Source organism: Eleutherodactylus coqui, chromosome 11 (assembly GCF_035609145.1).
Source record: "Eleutherodactylus coqui strain aEleCoq1 chromosome 11, aEleCoq1.hap1, whole genome shotgun sequence".
Taxonomy (NCBI): domain Eukaryota; kingdom Metazoa; phylum Chordata; class Amphibia; order Anura; family Eleutherodactylidae; genus Eleutherodactylus; species Eleutherodactylus coqui.
In genome coordinates, this window is record NC_089847.1 from 16168045 (window position 1) to 16193054 (window position 25010).

Sequence of the window (25010 nt, forward strand, 5' to 3'; positions counted from 1 at the left end):
TTGGGTGAAGGGGTTGTAGCAAGAACATTGTCCCTGTTCATCCGCCCTTTTAGTAATTCTCACTAACCAGTGGACAGCCGCTTCACATAGACTATGCTGATACTTGTGGTAATCTCATTAGAACAGTCATGGGTTGGTGGATCGGCCCCAGGATCATCTGAAGACTACATCTATCCTTCCTCCTAACATGGCCTAATGTTGGAGACAAGAGCGGCGGTGATCTGTTTAATTTGATCAGGAGCTTGTAAAGCAGAGCTCCTCGTAAGACGCCCCGGCAGGCGGTGAGATTAATGAGCCGTTTACGAGGTCTGACGACTTCTATTTATTATGAATAAACTTTTTTTTTCTTTTCCAATCAAGCAGCAGAACATGGAAGGTGCGGACCTCGATCACCGAGGCAGACGCTAACAGTCCCCTTGTTTGCCTCTCGCCTGATTTATCCCTTCCTCGATACCGACGCGGCGAGGTGGCCCCCGCGAGTTATTTCATATTTATGGCTCTCATTCGTCATTTGCCAGATGGCGAGATTGTTGTGAAAATACATGAATGTGTTAAATGCTCATAATCATTAAGATGAGAGGGGTGTTAGTTCTGTAATTGGTGAGGACGCTTCTAATAAAAGGCGACGAGGTGACGGCAAGAAATTCTGCATCAGCTTTCATTGGGCCACAAAGAAAATACAAAGCAGCAACTTTAAAAGGGGTTTTCAGGGCATTGGCTGTTGACTTATCCTCAAAATAGGTCACCAGCATTCGATTGTCAGGGGTTCATAGCTTGGGATTCCCACCGATCGCGTGATCCTCCATCCGCATTGGGATCAGAGACAGAAGTGTACTAGAAGGCATGGCTGCCATGGAAATCAATTACAGCAAAGCCTTCCACTACATTTTCAACCCCTCACTGCGGTCGGAGTCGAAAGTGTAAAAGAAGCCATTGAGCAAAGCCTTCTATAGCACACTTCCTGTTCCGACCCATAGGGGAGGTTTCCCCCTTCACTGTACTGACAGTAAGTTGGAGGATTAGCTGATCATTGGGGGTCCACGGCTCCTGTGGATAGGTCATCAATAGTAAATGTCTGGAAAACCACTTAAATACCATGCCTAGTGGCACGCCAATGCAGCAAGGTCCCATTCATATAGAGAAAAAAAAAAGGGGGTGCAGTGTTAGGCCTAATGCACATGGGCAAATTTTTGCTGCGGAATCAGGAGCGGACGTCTGCCTCCGGGTTCCACAGCAATAACCCTCCATAGAATGCTATGAAAAACTGATTCTACATGCACATGGTGGGAAACCGGTTGCGGTTTCCGCTCGAGGATGAAAAATTGCAGCATGCACCATTTTATTGCGATTCCTGCATGGACGGCTTCCACTGAAGTCAATGGAAGCTGTCCGATTCGCAGCCCGCCCGCAATTGACATTGCGGACTGGCCACAGATTCCACGGAAGAAGAAGGGGTTCTAAAAAAAAACTATACTGTGCATGTCCGACGGCGTGCCGTGCGGACCCTCCGCAGTACAGATGAAGATCAAGAAAGGCAGGTGCGGGCAGATTCCCCATGCAGAATCCGTGCGTGCCCGTGTGCATTCGGACTTAAACCAGTGATGGGCCATCACTTTAGAAGGTGGGCTGCACTTGTAAACACCATATGATGTGCTGAGACTCCAGCTGATCGCTGAAATGAAGGGGCTGCAGCGCTCCCTTGAACCACTTGGGTTGTCTTGGTTGCTTGCCGGCTCCTCCTGGCAGCTTAAGACCGACGTATAAACTTCTATAGAAATCAACGGAAATCTATGCGTCTGTCTTCCACTGCTGAGAGGAGTCGGCAGGCAACGAAGACAACCCAAGGGGCATAGAACTCAGGGGAGTGCTGCAGTTCATTTCAGCAATCTGCGGGGGTCTCAGCACCCGGACCCTCACTATGACGTATCCAGTGCTAGCACTGACCCATAACGCTCTTCATCAGAGGTCCCCAAAAAGTCCAAGTTACAGTCAGTGTATCCAATCACACTTCCCCTAGACTGAATAAAAGGGACAAGTGCGCACAGTGCCCATACGATGGCGCGGTGACCTACCATTCCACGATCTCTGGGTGAAGCAGCTTGTTGTTCACGCTGAATCTGAAACAGGAATAAAATAAAAAGTTGAGGTTTCAGCATTTGAATATCCGTTCTTATAAACAGAACAAGTTTGGCGCAGCGAGTCACCGGATAAATGGTCCATAATAGTGGAGGTTTATAGTGAACCATGTTGTAGACATAGGAAAGGCTTTGTCCTTGTATAGGTAGATGACTTGTGCACAGAACATACAGGAAGCCCCATGTAACCGGACATTGGCTCTATACCTTTCTCTATGGGTAGAGAGTCCACAAAGGGCTCCACCTCTCCAAAAACATCAAAAATGAGGGAGACCCAACCTGAATGAGTCATGCCTCTCCTTCTACCAGGGATGAAAAGCAGAAGACAAGTGCTTGTCTATCTCTGGTAGTCCAACTGAAATGATGGGGCAGTAATGTGCACACATGACCACCATTCATTCATTCAGGGATCCCTGGGACCCTTGTGGTTAGTGAGGGACCGATCCTGTGGATGGGGGAAAACTTCTGGATCCGTGAGACAACCCCGTTAAATTATGAGTTAGTGTTTTAATCTAATCTATCGAAATCCAAACTTGAAAATCATCATCTTCTCGCAATCACCACTAGGGGGTGCAATCCTTGCATGGCAGCTACATATGAACGCACCCCACCCCAAGGCGATGCTCACGTGGGGGAGATGAGTGACAGTGATGTGATTAAGTCAAGTTAATGTTTGCTACATCAGAGCTCTGGAATGTCAGTGGGAAAAAAATTCAGGGCTCCAATCACCTCTAAAATTAAAGTCTTGAGAATCTGCGCACTGCTCCATGCGGTTGTCCAGTTGTAATCAGTTGATGGCCTGTCCTTAGATTAGGACACCAATAGCAGAATGGTGAGGGCACGCCATTCGGGGGCCCTGCTGGTTATTCGTTTGCCAAACCGCTGCACTCATGCACTAAGTGAATTTATGCAGAAAGCAGACAGCTCCATTCTCATTGCAGTGGCCAGGCATGGTATTACAGGCAAGATTCAATGCCTGCAATACCAAACCTGGCCACTGCAGTGTGAGCGGAGCTGTCTGCTTCCTGCAGAAATTAGCTCAGTGCTAAGGTTTTTGGGCGGCAGTCCCCTGCAGATTTACTATTACAGATAGACAATCAATTATTTTCGACTGGACAAACCGTTTAATCTCTAAGAGGGGCAAAAGGTCCTTTTTTCTAAACTTTCAGGTTAGAAATGTCCGCTGCTTAAACAGTCAAAGCAAAGTAAGCAGACAATGGGAAAATTAATATCACGGCAGGCACCGCTGTGAGCCAATTTTTGAAACTGTATTTACTCAAATCTGTCAGGCTTCGAAGAGCCGAGATGGCATTAATTACAGCGTAACAATGGAGCTGAAGGGAGCCGGCCACAACCTTTATGCTGCTGCTAAATTACACAGACCCTGCGAAAAAGTGTCATTTTGTGAAGACGGCTAATAAAAAAATATTATTTTTTTTTGCAGCGCTAGGCGAGTGATTGGCAGCACTCCGGATCTTTCAAGCAGCGGGACACAGATGGTGAACGGGGGAAAAGAAAGAACGGTTTGGATGGAGAAAAACACAGAACCAGAGAAGCTGGAATAACAGCCTGGAATGAAAGGGGACGGCTAATGACCCACTCACAGCAAGGCCGGGGACGAGGACGACGACGAGGAGGAGGAGGAGGAGGGCGGCTTTCTATCAAGGGTTTTCGGCCAATCTAATTGCCCAGGATAATTAGATATTTTTGGAAATCCTTCTCTGGTACCTGGATACGGCAATTATTTTCTTTTCTGTTCAGACTTCTCCTCAGCTGCTCTTTAGTTACACGGTTTCTGGGAAAGCTGGATGACGTCCAACATGGTCCTCATTACCGCTCTAAAACACGTTGCCACCCGGCAATCATAAAACTCCCGACAGGGAAATCTACCGAGGTACTCTGTGATCTAGAAGTCAGGGCTGTTAACTGTGCCCAAGAGCCTTGCTAATCAGGACTCTAGGAAAGCTGGGTGATGAAGAATATGGCCACTGTTATAGTGCACACTGCTTTGTACCTCCTGGAATCATACATCTACCTAGTTATGCTGTAGTGGTAATAGAGATAGACACTGAATGGTCATTTTATTAGAGACCCCCCATCTATGGTAGTGGCGTGTTAGACTCCTTTGGTCTTCAGAATGGCAGCAAATCATCATGGCGTAGATTCTACTAGCTGATGAAATGGTTCTGCAAGAATATCGGCCCCTGCGGACAGGAAGCTTCTTGTAGTTGCTGCAGATGACATGGAGGTGCTCACGTGTTCTGACCAGCTGACAGGAAGGGGTCGGCGATTCATGCTGCTTGTGCCAAATTCTGGCTCCCATCAGCACGGGGCAACATGAATCTGGATCCATCTGACCAGGAGATGCTTTCCGCTGCTTGCTCTTCTGCCCCCTGGTGGAGTCTTACCTTTCTGTTCCTCTTAGACACAATGGCGCTGCAGCTGGTCGTCTGGTGCTATAGCCATCCGTGTAATGAAGCTTTGTGTTTGGACATATCGGTTGGAGCGCCAGCGGCGTATTCGACCGTTCTAGACTGTGCAGCACCGTTGGTCAGAACGTTTCCCGATATCCTTGGGACGGTGCATCGTGTTCATTATATTTCTATTTAGGATTTATTTAATTGGCTTTACTGTTCCCCCCATCTGTTGCCCCTTCCTCCACACCAGGACTCTCTACTGTCCTCCTTTACCTGCTCAGGTAGCATTTGAAGGCCAAGCGGGTGACATACTAGAAGAACAGTCCTCGCAGTAGGACCCGGCCAGGTAGGACTCCATGGACCTTGTTAATTCTGCACATCTTTGATGTTAAACATGGGGGGTACTTGTGAGAGATGACACACATGTGGCTGGGGGGGGGGTTCGTTGTAGCGAGGGAACCATCTTGGAAGGATCGAGGATCCTTGGCCCATGCAGAAAGCTGATGGACTTGAGGTCAGGGAGTTGTGTTGAGATCAGGTCTTCAGCTTTTGTAACCGAAGAAGAAGTTCTTCTGACTTGAGGAGAAAGTGATGGACCCAAGCATATTTTAGTGGGGTAACATTCTTCATATGGCCGGGCGTCCAGACGCTCAGCCACTCCGTGTAAAAATCACCTTACATGCACTTTTTGGTAAATTTTGAACAAAGCCAAGAAAATTCCTATTTTGGCGCCTCTACGTGAGTTTTGGCGCATCTAGCATGAATTGTGCTGCATCTCAGCTTCTTCTGCTTCCTCTGTTGCCCATTTTCTGATCTGTCTATATCTTTTTCGTAAACTTTGCCAAACTTTGGCGCATTTCAAAACTTTTTCCCTCTGTTTATACAGACAGATACATGTTGGATCGTTGGAACGAGACCTAATTCAGAATCTTTCGCTTTGGTTGGATAAGTGAATGAGAACGACTGAACGGGCGCTATTTAAACCGAACGATAAGTGAACGCGCCAACCGTGGGCTTTATGCTTCCATACAATAAATGGATAAAGCGTAGCATTATCGGTCATCCTTGGCGCACGCTCAGTCTGAAGGATCATCGTTTACCCTCACCCGTTTGAGCAATAATCGCTGTGTCTAATACGGTATCAGCTCTCAGAGTAGGGGGTCTCTGTTCCCTCTTCTGCCCTTTCACATCCACCACTGGAGCCACTAGTTATCTGGGAGGCAAATGGTCTGTCTGACAGAATGATCGACGTCTGGGACAAATATACCTCCCATCTACTACAACTCCTATCATCCTGTCATACTACGCACTGGAAAGGGGATAACATGCCGATCAGTGGGGTCTCAGCGCTGAGACCCCTGGCACTCTCAACCTGTATCCCCAGTCCGTCTCACTGTAGTGTTACTGCACCCCTCTCAGTGAGGATGAGATTGAATGAAGTGCGCTAACACTCCATTCACTTTCAACGGGCCTCAGGTATTTCCACCAGCCCCACTGGGTCCAGGGGAGCTTCATTCTCAAGATTGGCGTGTGTTTTATTGGCGAGACCCCCAATGACAAGCAATTTATGCTTTCGTTGTGGTAATTGCAATAGGCAGTATGTCAAAAACAAAAAAGTCAAATTTTGGTTTATTGCACCCTGGTGGCCAATCTAGTGAACTACACCAACTGCAATATGTTGTATGTCAAGAGACCAATGAGAAACAGTCAAATTCTCTCTCTTTCTGTAGGACGAATCAAGAGTATGGGGGCAAAACGGGACTGCTTTTGTCTCTCCTGTAAAGTTTGATAGATTTGACCTACAACCTATTGCAGTTACAATAGGGAATAACTTGCAATCTTCGTACAACTCCTTTAACCCTTTCCAATCCACTGTCTGACGTCTGAAGACATTCTGATTAAAGGCTGTACAGCTCCGATGTCGGAAGACGTCCGGCAGGGTATTCTTACTGTATATTGCTGTCCGCTCTGTTGTCGGGGGCCTCTCCAGCATGTCCCATACTGCAGTACTGGCTCTAGCCAGCAGATGGTGCCATTGTATAATGGCAGAAAGAGAAAGCCCCCTAGGAAACCCTGAATGCAAAATTGGATTGCAAAGGGTTTGGTTTGCCAGCAGTACTAAGAAAACCGACAGATATCACTCTGCTGTACTTGATTTGTGCAGATATCAATCTTAAAAAAAAAATAAAAAAAAAAAACTAGACCAATACAGATGTAGCAGAGCTGAATATGCTACTAACGTTTTTTCTGCACCCGTGAAATGATGCTAATTGTGACAAACTCAGCTCTGCTACACCCGTATATGTATCTCCAACAACCCATCGCTAATGAAAACCCATTACTAGCAGCCACCAGCTTCTTGGAGCAGCGACACCGCCGTCAGGCTTTGCCGTACCGCGAGCCTCCATTAATAAGACCTCACAGCAGCCGCGAACAAGCGTCAGGCAGCGACTTGAGACGAAAGCGTTCTTTGAGGAGTCTACATCTGTATTATTCCCTCTCAATTTACTCTTCCTATTTACAGCCTGCATATCAATACATATTTATGGGACTGTCAGCACATGACTGCGGTCACAAGTCACTGTTCTACATACTGAATAATACGGCGCAGGGATGCTGCGCGCCGCTTGTGCGGATTTTTATGTATTTATTCTGACACGGTGTGAAGGATTGTTTGAGCTCCCGCTGCTCGGGACCGTGATTGACTCAGGAATGGGGCTGTAGATCACGATAATGGGAAGATATCTTAATACAGGAGGTGGGGGTGGGGAGAAAAATACATTAACTTAGCTTAATTTGACACAAGCAAATGTAGATGAGATCCTGCAGGGGAGCGTGAAATTGGGATGAGCAGAAGACTCACAAGGTTGCAGGCTCATAGAATGTTCTGTTCTACCGGGGCAACACCTTTCCATGTCTTGTATTAGGGCATGGGGCGATAACAGATGGGGACCTCAGAACTAGCCGAAGGGCAAAGTTGACGCGTTTCGGTGCAGGAAAGTTAGCAACGGCTCCACTGGGGGCGGTAATGACGGCCATGATGGTTGTCACTCCCAAATGGTGGTAACTGCAAGACCTGAAGCGGAGCGACTGCTTGTAATGAGGACTCTGTGTCATATAGGATGTGATTTGGGATCAGTAGAGGATCAAAACCTTTTTATAAAAGAGGATTATTGTGCGAAACGCTCCTTCAATAGAGCAATGTGCGCGATGATTGTGCAGGGTGAGCGCTAGCAGTGAAGGAACGTTCAGCAATACGTGATTTATCGGATCGTTCACTATAAATTCTTTGTTCGTCTGCCGCTGCATCCTTCAGTATAAACAGGCAGTCCGACATCTATGAACCACTGCCTGTTTACTGTGAATGCAGGCGAGCCGGCCGGAACGATCAGCGTCGATTTACTGAGTGATGAACACTCTAGGGAAAAAGCACAGGAGCGATCATGATGGGACGGCTGGCGGGCGCTTCATGCCCAACAGATGCTCCGTGTAGAAGAAACTTAAGTAATGTATGTACACAGTGACTCCACCAGCAGAATAGTGAGTGCAGCTCTGGAGTATAATACAGGATGTAACCCAGGATCAGTACAGGATAAGTAATGTATGTACATAGTGACCACCAGCAGAATAGTGAGTGCAGCTCTGGGGTATAATACAGGCTGTAACTCAGGATCAGTACAGGATAAGTAATGTATGTACACAGTGACTCCACCAGCAGAATGGTGAGTGCAGCTCTGGGGTATAATACAGGCTGTAACTCGGGATCAGTACAGGATAAGTAATGTATGTACACAGTGACTCCACCAGCAGAATAGTGAATGCAGCTCTGGGGTATAATACAGGATGTAACCCAGGATCAGTACAGGATAAGTAATGTATGTACACAGTGACTCCACCAGCAGAATAGTGAGTGCAGCTCTGGAGTATAATACAGGATGCAACTCAGGATCAGTACAGGATAAGTAATGTATGTACACAGTGACTCCACCAGCAGAATAGTGAGTGCAGCTCTGGAGTATAATACAGGATGTAACTTAGGATCAGTACAGGATAAGTAATGTATGCACACAGTGACTCCACCGGCAGAATAGTGAGTGCAGCTCTAGAGTATAATACAGGATGTAACTCAGGATCAGTACAGGATAAGTAATGTATGTACACAGTGACTCCACCAGCAGAATAGTGAGTGCAGCTCTGGAGTATAATACAGGATGTAACTTAGGATCAGTACAGGATAAGTAATGTATGCACACAGTGACTCCACTGGCAGAATAGTGAGTGCAGCTCTAGAGTATAATACAGGATGTAACTCAGGATCAGTACAGGATAAGTAATGTATGTACACAGTAACTCCACCAGCAGAATAGTGAGTGCAGCTCTGGAGTATAATACGGGATGTAACTCCGGATCAGTACAGGATAAGTAATGTATGTACACAGTGACTCCACCAGCAGAATAGTGAGTGCAGCTCTGCAGTATAATACAGGATGTAACTCAGGATCAGTACAGGATAAGTCATGTATGTACACAGTGACTCCACTAGCAGAATAGTGAGTGCAGCTCTGGAGTATAATACGGGATGTAACTCCGGATCAGTACAGGATAAGTAATGTATGTACACAGTGACTCCACCAGCAGAATAGTGAGTACAGCTCTGGAGTATAATACAGGATGTAACTCAGGATCAGTACAGGATAAGTAATGTATGTACACAGTGACTCCACTAGCAGAATAGTGAGTGTAGCTCTGGAGTAATACAGTGCAATGCATGATGTGATGAAAAATGAAGTCCTAAGTGATGGAAATTTACAGAAATACTCAATTTTTATGTATGGCAGCTGCTAAATAATAAAGCTAAGCTTACAGCTAATACCACTGCTTCCTGCAAGATACTCTTCATGACCATGCCCTATTTAATGTTTTACTTTATTCATAGATCACTTGTATGTAATGAGTCTGCAGGAGGATTTGAATATTGTTGAAAGCTCGTTTGCCTCGTTATCTTCTAATTGTGAAGCTACACGATTATTTTCTACGCACCCTCAGTGACATGGAATTAAAGATTTTGGAGCTAAGGAGGAAGACTCCGGATTTTGTTTTCTCGCGAAGAGCAGTAAGGGCAAGACGATTCTCACTTACTGGCTAATTCCTTCAAACGAGGCCTCTCTGCAAACACTTCCGCTGTCGGTATTAACCCCGCGCTGTAAAGAAAACATGAGATTTAAAGAAAGAGAAATGATACAAGGCAAAACAATAATAGCAGATGAACATTATTCATAGGAGTCTATAAGGAACCTTGTTAAATTGTCCCCGAAACAAACAAGTGGCAGAGAATTCACGGACAGAAGCACTGCGTATTCTGTGTGTACGCGGCGCTGGTTACGTTTTTTTGCCATACGTAATCACTACGTATTTATGCATGCAAAGAAAAAACGTAAGCATGGCCTATTGATTATGTGAGCAGGTACGCGTGCATCATGCATATTGGCCACGTATTTGCACATTCCCATTGACTTCATTGAGCTAATTTTTACATACGGGGAGCGCAAATTGAACAAATAACTCGGACAACCCGTCTTATGGCTACGGTTTAATGGATAAGGCTTTTAATATGAAATTTTCCTTATAGCTTTTATTTGTCCGAGATGAAGAATGAAGCAACTTTACAAATAGCCTTCTCTGTGGTTCTGTATATTCGGCTCTTAAGCGTAACAGACTACAAACAAACACTGCGCCGCCTGACCCTGCGGCCGTATTCACACCCCGCTGCGCCGCCTGACCCTGCGGCCGTATTCACACCCCGCTGCGCCACCTGACCCTGCGGCCGTATTCACACCCCGCTGCGCCGCCTGACCCTGCGGCCGTATTCACACCCCGCTGCGCCGCCTGACCCTGCGGCCGTATTCACACCCCGCTGCGCCGCCTGACCCTGCGGCCGTATTCACACCCCGCTGCGTCGCCTGACCCTGCGGCCGTATTCACACCCCGCTGCGCCGCCTGACCCTGCGGCCGTATTCACACCCCGCTGCGCCGCCTGACCCTGCGGCCGTATTCACACCCCGCTGCGCCGCCTGACCCTGCGGCCGTATTCACACCCCGCTGCGCCGCCTGACCCTGCGGCCGTATTCACACCCCGCTGCGCCGCCTGACCCTGCGGCCGTATTCACACCCTGCTGCGCCGCCTGACCCTGCGGCCGTATTCACACCCTGCTGCGCCGCCTGACCCTGCGGCCGTATTCACACCCCGCTGCGCCGCCTGACCCTGCGGCCGTATTCACACCCTGCTGCGCCGCCTGACCCTGCGGCCGTATTCACACCCCGCTGCGCCGCCTGACCCTGCGGCCGTATTCACACCCCGCTGCGCCGCCTGACCCTGTGGCCGTATTCACACCCCGCTGCGCCGCCTGACCCTGCGGCCGTATTCACACCCCGCTGCGCCTTACTTTCTGCTAACCTGCAAAATGTAAGTTAGTAAGCATTGTAGCACAGATGAGAGAGATAGGATTTTTAAAGAAAATGGAGAAAAACCATCACATGACCCAAAATGTACAATGGAAGAAACACGGTGAATATGAGCACGAGGTGATAACATTACTAGTAAGGGAAGATCCTGGTGTGGCAGATATAGCGGCCATGGATTGGGCTGTGAATCTGCTACAAAATCTGTGTAAGGGCTTCTACCCACTAGAGTTTTTTTTAATGCTGCAATATCGCTGCATTTTTTCAATGGGACTTTTTAATATTGAAATCGCATCGCAAAAAAAAAAAAAAAAAAAAAAAAAAAAAAAAACGCAAGTCTGTGCCTTTGAGATTTTTGTGCAATGCGATTTTAAAATTAGAAAGTCCCATAGAAAAAAATGCAGCGTTTAAAAAAAATAAATAAATAACGCTAGTGGGTAGAATCCCTTCCATGTGGATTTGCCACAGATTTTAACTTTTTGCATTGTAAGAAGTGAAATCCGCAGAATGCCCCGATTGCTGTGCAGAATGTTTCCATTGCATGTGGATGGGGTTTGTACAATATTGCACTGTAAATCCTGGAACCAGCGTAGGCAACTGCACAAACCATAAGGCCGCTCTCGCAGATGCGTCACCAAAACACTGTGTTCGAAACCACCGCGTTATAATGCCTTTTCAAACTTATTGTACTGCGTTTGCCAGTGTTTTTTTTAAGTCACCCCACCATCGTAATGGCTGATGTGGTGTGTGAAAAAGTGCTAAAACGCACAAAAATGGAGCAGACAGCGCTTGAAAAAAAATCGCTGCTTTCGAGTCCTAGTATGCCAAGCCCTATTGAAATCAATGGAGGGGTTGTACCGCAATTAGAACGCCGCACTAATCACGGTAAAAAGTGGGCTGCGTGAGAGCGGCCTCAGGGTCCTCTTACACAGGCTGAGTTCTTGATCCAATGCAACAAGCACTGATCAAAATGCATGTCGATGGGCACTCATTTTGTTTTCCTGGCTGTAATGTTTCCCCATTCACACAGGCCAATCAGCAAGCATTTTTTTGCCGAAACTGATCAAAAATTGAACGAGCGTTTGCGCAATAATTGGCTGATTGTTGATCCTTTTACCAGACCCGATCGTTGGGTGAATGAGCATTCAGAGGAACGTTTGGGCCAATAACTGGCTTGTATAAAAGAACCTTTAAAGAGGTTGTGCCAAGTTATAAAGTTATCCCCTCTCCATAGTGGGAGATAACTTTATGATTGGTGCGGGTCCAACTGCTGGAACACCCCCCCATCCAATCCTAAGACCAAGGGCCCGGTCAGTCCCCGAGTAAATGGAGAGGAGGTCATGCAGACGTACCGCTGCTCCATTCACTTCAAGGACAGTGCTGTGGGGATGCAGAGTTCAAGCGCACCTGCACGACCTCACCTCCATTCTCTCAGGGACCAGCCTGCTCTCGGGATCAGTGAGGTCCCAGCAGTTGGAAAGGGAATAACTTTCCAATTCGGCACTACCCCTTTAAGAGATATTTTGCCATGACTGCGATTAGAGGTAAGCCTCCGACGTCTTCTTCTATGGCAGCTGTAGAGTGCTTCGCCTGGTACCAGAAGTTTCTTTTTCCATTTTTTCCCTAATAGAAGACTATAACAATTTCCCATGCTCGGTGTAAATGTCACAATTGGTTTAGAAATGCCACTTCAGGATTTCAAAACGTGTTCAAGGGGTCGGATCAGGGAATGGAAAATGTCACAGGATGGAGAACAAATATTGCTGTGTCTGGATGCGGATACTCAGCGCTTCACTTTGAGATCTGGAGCCTTGAGCTGACAACAATACGGATATTACAAGCGAAGAAACCCTAAAAGAATTAATGGATTGGCTAAAATATATTTGTATTTACAGACGAAGCAGGAAGACAAGAGCTCATGTGTTCATCACAGCCGTTCTATGCGCTGCGTGGCGTTTCAGGACATTGGACAGCTCCACGTCCTCCCACAGGAGCTCTATGTAAAGTATCCTGCCCTTTACAAAGCCCGGAGACTGAAAGAGACTGCATAATGCAATCCGGCCGCTCTTACACACTCATTGACAAGAAGAAAAGAGATCATGCACCAAGAAATACTAGCTGGAACCGAAGACAACGTTCTATGGGTAACTGTAATGATGATATATGTACAATGTTAGAGAGAAAGGAGAAGTTTATTGGGAAAAGCTGAACAATACAAAAGGAGGCTCTAGTACCATGTTGGGCCGCCTCTAGTCTGGATAGAAGATGAGATACGAATGGGTATGGAGGCTTTATTACCCTGCGGCCTGGATACATGCTGAGATACGGACGGCATGGAGGCATACAGGCTCCATATGTTATCATGTGGCAACAAATGTCGTAACTGGTCCTCTAGATCATGTACACCCATAGGCTGTCCGAGCTGGTGTCCCAGCTGATCCTCTAGATCATGTACACCTGTAGGCTGTCCGAGCAGGTGTCCCAGCTGATCCTCTAAGATCATGTACACCCGTAGGCTGTCCGAGCTGGTGTCGCAACTGATCCTCTAGATCATGTATACCCGTAGGCTGTCCGAGCTGGTGTCCCAGCTGATCCTCTAAGATCATGTACACCCATAGACTGTCCGAGCTGGTGTCGCAACTGATCCTCTAGATCATGTACACCCGTAGGCTGTCCGAGCTGGTGTCCCAGCTGATCCTCTAGATCATGTACACCCGTAGGCTGTCCGAGCTGGTGTCGCAACTGATCCTCTAGATCATGTACACCAGTAGGCTGTCCGAGCTGGTGTCGCAACTGATCCTCTAGATCATGTACACCCGTAGGCTGTCCGAGCTGGTGTCGCAACTGATCCTCTAGATCATGTATACCCGTAGGCTGTCCGAGCTGGTGTCGCAACTGATCCTCTAGATCATGTACACCAGTAGGCTGTCCGAGCTGGTGTCCCAGCTGATCCTCTAAGATCATGTACACCCGTAGGCTGTCCGAGCAGGTGTCCCAGCTGATCCTCTAAGATCATGTACACCCATAGACTGTCCGAGCTGGTGTCCCAACTGGTCCTCTAGATCATGTACACCCATAGACTGTCCGAGCTGGTGTCCCAACTGGTCCTCTAAGATCATGTACACCAGTAGGCTGTCCGAGCAGGTGTCCCAGCTGATCCTCTAGATCATGTACACCCGTAGGCTGTCCGAGCTGGTGTCCCAGCTGATCCTCTAGATCATGTACACCAGTAGGCTCTCCGAGTTGGTGTCGCAACTGATCCTCTAGATCATGTATACCCGTAGGCTGTCCGAGCTGGTGTCGCAACTGATCCTCTAGATCATGTACACCAGTAGGCTGTCCGAGCAGGTGTCCCAACTGGTCCTCTAGATCATGTACAGCCGTAGACTGTCCGAGCTGGTGTCCCAGCTGATCCTCTAAGATCATGTACACCCGTAGGCTGTCCGAGCTGGTGTCCCAGCTGATCCTCTAGATCATGTACACCCGTAGACTGTCCGAGCAGGTGTCCCAGCTGATCCTCTAAGATCATGTACACCCATAGACTGTCCGAGCTGGTGTCCCAACTGGTCCTCTAAGATCATGTACACCCGTAGGCTGTCCGAGCTGGTGTCCCAGCTGATCCTCTAAGATCATGTACACCCGTAGGCTGTCCGAGCTGGTGTCCCAGCTGATCCTCTAGATCATGTACACCCGTAGGCTGTCCGAGCTGGTGTCCCAGCTGATCCTCTAAGATCATGTACACCCGTAGGCTGTCCGAGCTGGTGTCCCAGCTGATCCTCTAAGATCATGTACACCCGTAGGCTGTCCGAGCTGGTGTCCCAGCTGATCCTCTAGATCATGTACACCCGTAGACTGTCCGAGCTGGTGTCCCAACTGATCCTCTAAGATCATGTACACCCGTAGGCTGTCCGAGCTGGTGTCCCAGCTGATCCTCTAAGATCATGTACACCCGTAGACTGTCCGAGCTGGTGTCCCAGCTGATCCTCTAAGATCATGTACACCCATAGACTGTCCGAGCTGGTGTCCCAGCTGATCCTCTGGATCATGTACACCCGTAGGCTGTCCGAACTGGTGTCCCAGCTGATCCTCTAAGATCATGTACACCCGTAGGCTGTCCGAGCTGGTGTCCCAGCTGATCCTCTAGATCATGTACACCCGTAGGCTGTCCGAGCTGGTGTCCCAGCTGATCCTCTAGATCATGTACACCCGTAGGCTGTCCGAGCTGGTGTCCCAGCTGATCCTCTAAGATCATGTACACCCGTAGGCTGTCCGAGCTGGTGTCCCAGCTGATCCTCTAAGATCATGTACACCCGTAGACTGTCCGAGCTGGTGTCCCAGCTGATCCTCTAAGATCATGTACACCCATAGACTGTCCGAGCTGGTGTCCCAGCTGATCCTCTAGATCATGTACACCCGTAGGCTGTCCGAGCTGGTGTCCCAGCTGATCCTCTAAGATCATGTACACCCGTAGGCTGTCCGAGCTGGTGTCCCAGCTGATCCTCTAGATCATGTACACCCGTAGGCTGTCCGAGCTGGTGTCCCAACTAGTCCTCTAGATGATGTACACCCATAGACTGTCCGAGCTGGTGTCCCAACTGGTCCTCTAGATGATGTATACCCGTAGGCTGTCCGAGCTGGTGTCCCAACTGGTCCTCTAGATCATGTACCTCGATCACTACTAGGGGTGACCGATGGTCATATCCATTGGTTCCCTAGATCATCGCATCGGCAGTGGGAGTGGTGTTGTGTCACTCCATAGCAAACTCAGGACTGAAGTGCTCAACATGACGCCTCCATACTCGAACATGACTGTCGGCGGCTCCCAAACAGAACCTAAATTTATCACTGAAGTCAATACGGTTCCAGTTCGTTGCAGACCAGGTTTTTTCTTCATGGCACCACTGCAAATGAAAGTGATGGTGTTGTGGTGTTAATGGAAGGACAAATAATGGGCTGCCATAGCACTAAATTTCCTTCTGCTAAGTCAGGGCAGTGATGGAGGTCTCTAAGGAAGGTGCCACCCATGTCTGGACGGTGGATCAAGAAAATATTGGATCTGCTCATGCTTCTCTGAAAATCACAACGCTCCTCTACTGGTAGTCTGTCTGCACCGTCTGGAGAGTGTTCATTGCATACAAGCCCTCACATAACCACCACTGCCAACCGTCCTAACAGTTTAGTCAGAACAGACTAGATGGCGGGTAATTGCTAGATGGCAACCATCCTGCTTCTCTCATTTCAATGATGCGCCCCTCTCAAAATCTATGTGGCAAGACCCAGCGTCTAATCAGCCACAACTATAATCCTTTACACATCTGCCCGAGACATAACTGCAGGCCAAGTTTTGACGCAATCCAACATTTCTATCTGGGTTCATTATTTATTTTTTGTCATTAAGTGTATTTGTGTATTTTAAGTGGATTTGTGTGTCCATTACCCTCTATTTTTCAAGATCCTAGTTTGCTGTTAGTCGACGGATATTTTCTTATTTACTGAAAACCAGTCCTGATCATCTCAGTGTATCAGCGTGGTCGCTTGCGACGAGCCCCGCTCCGGGGTCACTTGAACTGCATTCACTGACTGCAAGCCAAGATTGTAATCATTAAGAATTGACAGTATATTTGAGAGTTGCAGAACATTTGGCTACACGGCGACTGCCGAATTTGCATCTGCTGCATTGAGAAGTCAGAGCTAATGATTGTCGATGTTGTTGGGCTGCAATCTAACGTAAAGGCACACGAGTCACAGAGAATCCAAAATTAGTTGTATATTGGTCCTAGTGCAACTCTTCTACCATAGACATTGATGTAAATAGCAGGCCGCTACGACGTGCCTGCAACCTGTCTGCAACTGGGCTGTTAAGAGCCGAATTGCAGTTCTGAAACAAGTAGTAAAACACTAAAGATAAAAAATCTATGAACACAGTATTGTGACAATGGTACTGACCATTGAATGAAGTTAATGTCATTTTTACCTTACCATGAATGCCGGAAACGCAAAACCCTACGAAAAATGGTGCATTTATGGTTTTTCCCCCATTACGCTCCACTTTAAAATTATTTTAAAATTTTCCAATAAATTATCAAAAGTGAGTCATATTCACAATAATGTGATTGTTCCCTGTAATAGAAATCAAGTCATCTTGCAGATACGATACCTTTTAATGGCTAACAAAAATACATGATGTTATAGCGAGCTTTCAGACCTCTCAGGGTTCTTCCTCAAGCATAATGGAACAAATATAAAGACGTATTTAATAAATACACCTGATCACATGGGAGGGCACGAACATGGCGAACGTAATTTGCACTAGATAAGTCCCAGAGACAGAGGGTAAGAGGGCACAGACATGTTGGGATTAACAGCATTTAGATAAATACCAGGGAGGGATGACCATAACAGTAAATAATTAGTCCAGTGACAAGGAATGACCAGAACTGTATTTATCTGAAGGCTATTAATCCCAGCATGTCTGTGCCCTCTTATCCTCTGTCTCTGGTATTTGTCTAGTGCAAATTACGTCCGTGCCCTCCCATGTGATCATGTGTATATATTAAATACGCCTTTAGAGTGGTTCCATTATGCCTGAGGAAGGACCTTGAGAGGTCTGAAAGCTCGCTATGACATCATGTACTTTTGGTAGCCATTAAAAGGTATCATATCTACAAGATTACTTGATTTGATTTCTCTTACGGAGAACAATCACATTTTGCTCTACTGGCTAACATGGTGCCAAACCCACTTTTTTTCGAATCACAATAATAAAGGCCTGATCTTACGTTATAATGTATGTTCCAATAGAAAAAGGGGTCTACATGCGGGATACAAGATAACAGTATCAGCGTAAGGAAGTGCGGATGCCTGTAGATATGTAAAAGTAGTTCCAAACAATAAAACTAGCTCAGCTACATTATTACTCTGAGCCAACTGTCATGGGTCCGGCTGCTGCCTCTCCGGATTCGCCACTGACCCGGATTCTGAATTACTTTCCATTTTTCCTTGTACTGTTTAGTTGAGAAGTAGAGAGCGATTTGCTGTCCTGGTGATTTCTCCACAAACAGAATATTGTAAGAACAGACAGCAGTGACAACAGCCTGTATATATACATAAAATACATCAGACGCCGTTCCATGTCCATGCTGGAATAAAACATGAGCTGAGGCCACCGTCGAGCCTGCGGTGGAAGAAGTGGTAGGCAGCCGCTCACATCTAGGACTTAAATATATATATATGTGTGTTAGCAACATGTCCTTCATTGCCTGGGGAGGACTGTCGACTTTATTATCAAGAGCCTCTCATCTCTGACAAGCGTCAGAGTCCTGTCCCAGCTGTAATATCGTATAAGACTAATATAACACGCACCCCGCTGTCCTCTTCTAGGCAGTAAGAATATCAGGCTCAACCACAGCAACATCACAAACCCCGCTTAGAAAAGTTCAGAAAGTTTTCTATTGCAAGTCCTTAAAGCTCTGTTCATATGGAGTATTTCCTGTGCAGAATTCGCACTGAAAGCGGCATCCGAATTTGCGCATCCCATTGACTTCGATGAGAGTATCTGCTGTAGTTCATACGGTGTGCATTTTTCCAATTCCCAATCATTGCTCTACAGACCCATATAAAAGGATCAGACATTGATTTGAAGGAATGCTGCCATCCAATAGGTGGCACTACAGAGATATTGTTCCATCTTGCTCATTTGCATATTACCCAGAGGAGCACCGATGGCCTTATAAGTCTCCTCACTCACCTTCTTGGTGGTCTCCATAAGGAGTGATGATACCCCTCCCGACCCACATCACAGGCCTCTCACTAGCCAAGTCAGTACCCCACTACACACTGATGAGGGGCAACAACCCTGAAACAGCTGTCTGTGTATGGATTCTGGTTTGGTTTTCAATTCACAATCATTGCTCTAAAGACCTGTATAAAAGGGTCAGGCATTGATTGGAAGAAATGCTGTCATCCAACAGGTGGCGCTGCAGAGGTATTGCTCCATCTCCCTTATTTGCATATTACCCAGAGGAGCACGGAAGGCCTTATACGTCTCCTCAGTCACCTTCTTGGTGCTCTCCCTAGGGAGTGAGGTTACCCCTCCCAATCTGCAAACAACTTAATGGGGAAAAAAACGGAACGTTTATTTCTGCTTCTTTGCTGCAAATACAGAACAGAGAGATGGAAAGCCCTAATGCTAGTGTGAACAGAGCTTATACTAGTAAGTGTAATTACATCCACTGAACTGCCCCCAAAGTGCATAACATGGGTTGGTGGGGAGGGTGGAAGGAGAGCACTTTCTACATTCATGTAATACATCATGTGACTACACAGAACAAAGAATAGTTTTTTTTTGTTTTTTTTTTTGCTCAGCCCCCTCCCTATATGGCACTTTTGGGGCTGTTTAGTGCAAGTATGGGCCCTTTCACACAAAACGATTCTTATCCATTCATCTATGAACGACTACCTGTTTTTTTAATTGAAAGTATTTTTTATCCAACTTTTCATCTTTTACATATCTTTATATCATTTATATAACTGTTTCCCCTATTCCCCCCACCCCCTTCCCCTCCCCCCCACCCCCCCACCCCCCTTAAGATCTCTCTCTCAACATTTAGTCCTTTAAATTACAGGTTTCTGTATGTCTTCAGCCTTTCATCATAGGCGGTAGTAACAGTTTCTAGTATCGTCGTTTGTTCCTCCGTCTTCGTGCTGCTTATCTTCTTTTGTTTTCTTTTCTTGTCATCTTATTAGCGCAGTGGTTGTTTTTGCTGCTTACAAGGGGCAGCAGTATACCTCTGCCCATTGTCTGGTCTCTCCCCTCTATCTTATCTTATCCTGCCCTCTTGATTCTTTCTGTTTTATTTTTTCAGTATACCAATCTTGTAAACAGCTCTATTTTATTTAATAAACGTTATATATGGCAAATACTTGTTATACTGTGTCTTATTTTACTTCTACTCCTCTCCCGGGTCAGATCCCCAACCCGTCGGTGCCAGCCCACACGGCTCACCCCCCCACACCCTATGTATTGGTTCCGTCATTCCTTGTCTGGCTCTGGGCGTGTATCCATCTCAGCCATATGTCATAATATTTTTGGCTGCTCTTGCGTTTGGTGTAGATGCTTTTTTCCCATGGTAAAATTTGGTTGACCTTGTTTTTGAATTCCCCTAGCGTAGGCGGTTCTTCATCTAGCCAGTGTTGAGCTATTGTCCTCCTAGCTATATATAATAGTCTGGATACCGCCAGTTTTTCATTATCCTCTAACGCAAGATCATGCGTATATCCTAGGATACACACGTATGGTGTGAAGTCCATGTTTATGCCGAATGCTGCGTTTATTGTCTCTTATTTCCGCCCAGTATCTGTGCAGTTTCGGGCATCTCCATGTGGATTAGGTCCGCCGTGTGGGTTTTGCACCTTACACATATTGGAGAGGTTCTCATACCTATGTTATGCAGGAAGGCCGGAGTACGATAAACCCTATGTATTAGAAATATTTGTGATATTCTGTGTGCTTCGCTTAAAGATAGTTTGGGTGTCATTTGTAGGATCTCCTCCCAGTGCGACTCCTCAATGGGACCTATGTCTGCCTCCCACTTTGCTTTTGTTTGTATCGGGTTGTGTGCGTTAACCGTATCCTGTATATAGGAGTATAATATAGATATTTTCCCGGCTGTGGTGGTAGCCTTCCCTATTATATCCGCCACTGCATTTGTTGTCACTGTTATCTCTGCCGTACTCTTCTCTGCTTGTACAGCATGCCTAAGCTGTAGGTATTTGTAAAAGTCCCTATTCGGAATGTCGTGATTCTGTCTTAGCTGTTCGAGTGTTTTCAGCTCTCCCCCCTCCAGTATTTGTCCCATCCTTCTGATTCCCCTGTTTTTCCATCTCTGAAAGCCTTGTAGCTTATTGATCTCTGGTAAATGTGGGTTATTCCATATGGGGGTATGTTGTGTGCAGCCTGTTATACCGAGCATATTTCTGGCCTTCCACCACACTTTATGTATAAGTAATAGTGTGGGGGCATTCTGGCCATCCCTTCTAAACCTTCCGCGTTCCAGAGTCTCGAACAGATGTGACCCATCAAAGAAGTCTTTAAGGATCCTGAAACTGGCTTCCTGTACCTCTTCCGTCTCCCAACCCCTGAGGTGTTGTAGGCCATGAAATACGAAAACGGATTGGGTAGGGCCAGTCCGCCTTTCTCTTTGGAATTATATAGCAGTTCCAGTTTGATCCTAGGCGTCTCCCCCCCATATGAGTTCCCTGAATAGTCCCCTGACTTTATGGAAGAATTTTTGTGTTATCCAGTGGGGGGCATTATGTGTTAGATATAGCAGTTGTGGCATCCATATCATTTTTATGAGGTTTGCTCTTCCTATAATTGTCATAGGTAGTTTGCGCCATATGTGGAGCTTTTGTTTCCACTTTTCCATGAGTGGGTCTAAATTTATTTTTGCGTACTCGCTAACTTTTCTGGTGATTTTGACTCCCAAATATTTGATTGTTGGTGTGCATTTCAGGGTTATTTCTCTGTTAGTGATTTGCATCTCGGGGTTATCTATTGGGAGTATTTCCGATTTATTCCAGTTGATGGAAAGCCCCGAGAAAGTTCCAAACTCTTTAAATTGTTTGCATGGCAGTTTCTAGGGACTTTCCACCATCCCCCAGGAACAGCAGCATGTCATCTGCATATAGGGCGATTTTCTCCTCTGTATTTTCCCTTTGAAATCCCGTTATTCCCTGGTGTGCTCTTATTTTGCACGCCAGGGGCTCTATTGCTAGTGCGAACAAGAGGGATGACAATGGACACCCCTGTCTTGTCCCTCTGTATAATGGAAATGTCTCTGAGGACCCCCGTTAATGAGTACATCCGCCTCCACTCCAGTATATAGGAGTTTTACCCGTCTCACAACTATTGGGCCACATCCCATTTTTTCTAAGACTTTCCATAAGTATTGCCATTCGACGCTATCAAACGCCTTGGCTGTGTCTAATGAACATAGGATTCTATCTCCGGCGTTGTCTACTGGTATTTGTAAGTTTAGGAATACTCTGCGGATGTTTGTTGCTGTTGATCTTGCTGGTATGAACCCGCTCTGATCTGGGTGCACCAGAGCCGGGGCCACTCTAGATAGTCTATTCGCTAGGACTTTAGCTATTATTTTAACATCCGCATTCAGCAGCGATATTGGCCTATACGAGTCCATCAACAGGGGGTCCTTCTCTGGTTTTAATATAATTGTTATCTTTGCCTTTCTCATTGTTTGTGGTAGTTCCCCTTTCTGTTCTGCCTCCTCCATCGTCTCTAACAGTTGCGGCAGTAGGGTATCTGCGTACTGTTTGTAGAATTCTATTGGGAACCCATCCTCCCCTGGGGCCTTATTGCTTTGCATATCCTTCACTGCCTCCTGTAGTTCCTCCAAGTCTATTGGTGCATCTAAGAATTCTCTCTGTTCTTCCGTCAGCCTCCGTGTTGCTATCCCCACCAGATATTCCCCAATTTGTTCTGTTGGTTTATCCAGTTTAGAGGAGTATAAGGAGGAGTAGTATTCCCGTGCAGTTTCTCTTATGGCTGTTGTATCCCTAATGATTTCCCCCTGTACGTTTTTCAATTCAATGATGTATGTGGGGCTAGTTTGTGCTCGGGCTATAACTGCCAGCATATGCCCCGTTCTTTCTCCCTCCTCGTAGTATGCCTGCTTCCTGAACCCATTTTTGGTGGCAGCTGCTTCTAGTGTGTATTTATTAAGGGCCTCTTGGGCTTCTTTCCATATGTTAAGTGTTGTTATGGTTTTCTCTTTTATGTGATTTTCTTCCATTTCCTTCAGTTCTGCCTGTAGTTTCTGCCCTCTCTCTCAGTGTCCCCTTTTTGCCTGAGTGATTTGTTGTGTATATACCCCCCTCATATACGCTTTCATGGCCTCCCAGCTGACCGTCACGCTTGTAGTGCCCTTATTTAATTCAAAATATTCCGCTAGGGTTGTTTTCCCGTTTTCTTTGTTCAGTAGGTTTAGCCAGTGCGGGTTTAGTTTCCACCTCTTTTGGGTGTATTTACCGGCGTTGCTGTGTTGTAGATCTAAGCGTAATATGGAATGGTCTGAAATAACTCTCTGCAAATATTCTATTACGGTTATGTCACTGTATAGCCTAATGTTCCCTATTGCTAGGTCTATCCTGGATAGGGATTGATGTGTGGTCGAATAGCATGAATATTGTTTGTTTGTGGGGTGTCGTGTTCGCCATATGTCTATTAGTGATATTTGGTTTATTAATCGGCCCAGTGATGTCAGGTTCCTTTCCTCGCTTATATTTTCTGTCCTAAATCTATCCTGTGCGGGGTTAATTACCGAATTAAAGTCGCCTATTATTAGGATTGGGACGTCCGGCGTATTATTTGTGAATCCTACTATTTGTCGCATTACTGTGTTGTTGTATGGGGGCGGGATGTATACCGAGGCCAGGATACATGTGTAAATTGTATATTCTACAGTGTAGGCATATAAATCGGCCTTCTGGATCAATTTTTCGCGCGAGGCATTTAAATGGTATGTTTTTATGCACTACTATACTGACCCCCCTGGAGTATCTTGTATGTGTAGAGTGGAAGCTTTGCCCCATACCCCCCACCTTGAGTGTATCTATGGTTTCTTTTGACAGGTGTGTTTCCTGCAGGCATATAATAGCCGGGCCCTGTTCCTTGATTACTTGCATTATTGCCGAGCGTTTTGTCTGGTCGCTCATGCCCCGCACATTCCACGAAACAATCCTGACCTTTCTACTCATTTTTCTTGCTATTTACCTTCCTCAGGGTTTCTATTTTCTGGTCCTTGCTGTTCTCTTTTATTTCTGTGAGTGAGCCGCACTGGGAGGATCCATATCTCGTTGCCCCTACATCCCTCCCCACATATATGCATACAGTTTTACCCATTCTCCGTCTCCACCACCAGTATTTGCATGTATCTTGCTTTACCTTACATATTTCTATTATTTCCAGTATTCTTATCATCTGCACATTTATGCTAGCCTTCTTTCCCCTTCCCCCCCCTTGCCCCTTTGTTTCTATCGCCTAACATTACCTCTTCTACCTGTGGATTATTTAACATTTCCCCAACATACGAGAGAGAGACCAAACAACAAACATCCCCAACATATAACTCACTGATCCGTTGTCTTCCACTCGGATCGGGGTACCAGTCTTTAATTCTTCCGAACGATGTGTCCTGTCGTCCCAGGAGCTCCTCTCAGAAGTTTTGGGTCCCTTCTATTAAGCGTTTCTTTCAGTGCTTTCTCTTCGTGGTGATTTGCGCGGCGATCTTCCCTTCCGGATCTCCATTTCGTTGTGATCTATCCAGGTGCCGGCTTCTGTTGGGTTTTCGAAGAAGTGTGTTGCGCCCAGCGCCGCCACCCTCAATTTGGCGGGGTATAGCATCGCGTATGGCACTTGCAGGTTTCGCAGTCGTCGCTTTATTTCTATAAATGTTGCGCGTTTCTTTTGAATTTCTGTAGAAAAGTCCGGGAAGAAGGAGACTTTTCGTCATTATATTGGATTTCGCCCTTTTCGCTGGCTTTTTGAAGTATAATGTCTCGGTCTCTGTAGTGTAGTATTTTTATAATCATTGGTCTAGGGGGAGCCCCCGGGGGGAGGGGCCGTGTGGGGACACGATGGGCTCTTTCAATTGCGAACATCGTGGTGAGGGTATTTCTTCCGAATAGTTCAGTCAGCCATGTTTCCATGAATTCTGCTGGGTTTCTTCCTTCTGCTTTTTCTGGGAGGCCCACAATCCGCACGTTATTTCTTCTTGGCCTATTTTCTAGGTCGTCTACTTTGTTCTGTAGATATTGTATATCTTGCAGGTTTTTCTCCACATCTCGTTGTATTGGCTGTATTGCGTCTTCCACGTCGCTTATGCGTTGTTCGGTTTCTGTCAGACGCTCTGCTATTTTTTGAACGTCGTGTCGTAGCAGGTTTACATTTGTTTGCATCGCACCCATTTGCGTGTTGAGG

The 25010-nt window shown here is 46.5% G+C and overlaps 1 protein-coding gene across 1 annotated transcript in view; it reads right to left on the minus strand.

The window, feature by feature from the left end:
- PEPD (peptidase D) overlaps positions 1-25010 on the minus strand; it is a 272915-nt gene that overhangs the window by 206482 nt on the left and 41423 nt on the right. The window contains exons 6-7 of the mRNA XM_066582676.1: positions 9692-9753; positions 2073-2117 (exon numbers count right to left, since the gene is read on the minus strand). Coding sequence (XP_066438773.1) covers positions 2073-2117; positions 9692-9753 — 107 coding nt within the window. The remainder of the gene's footprint in view (positions 1-2072; positions 2118-9691; positions 9754-25010) is intronic.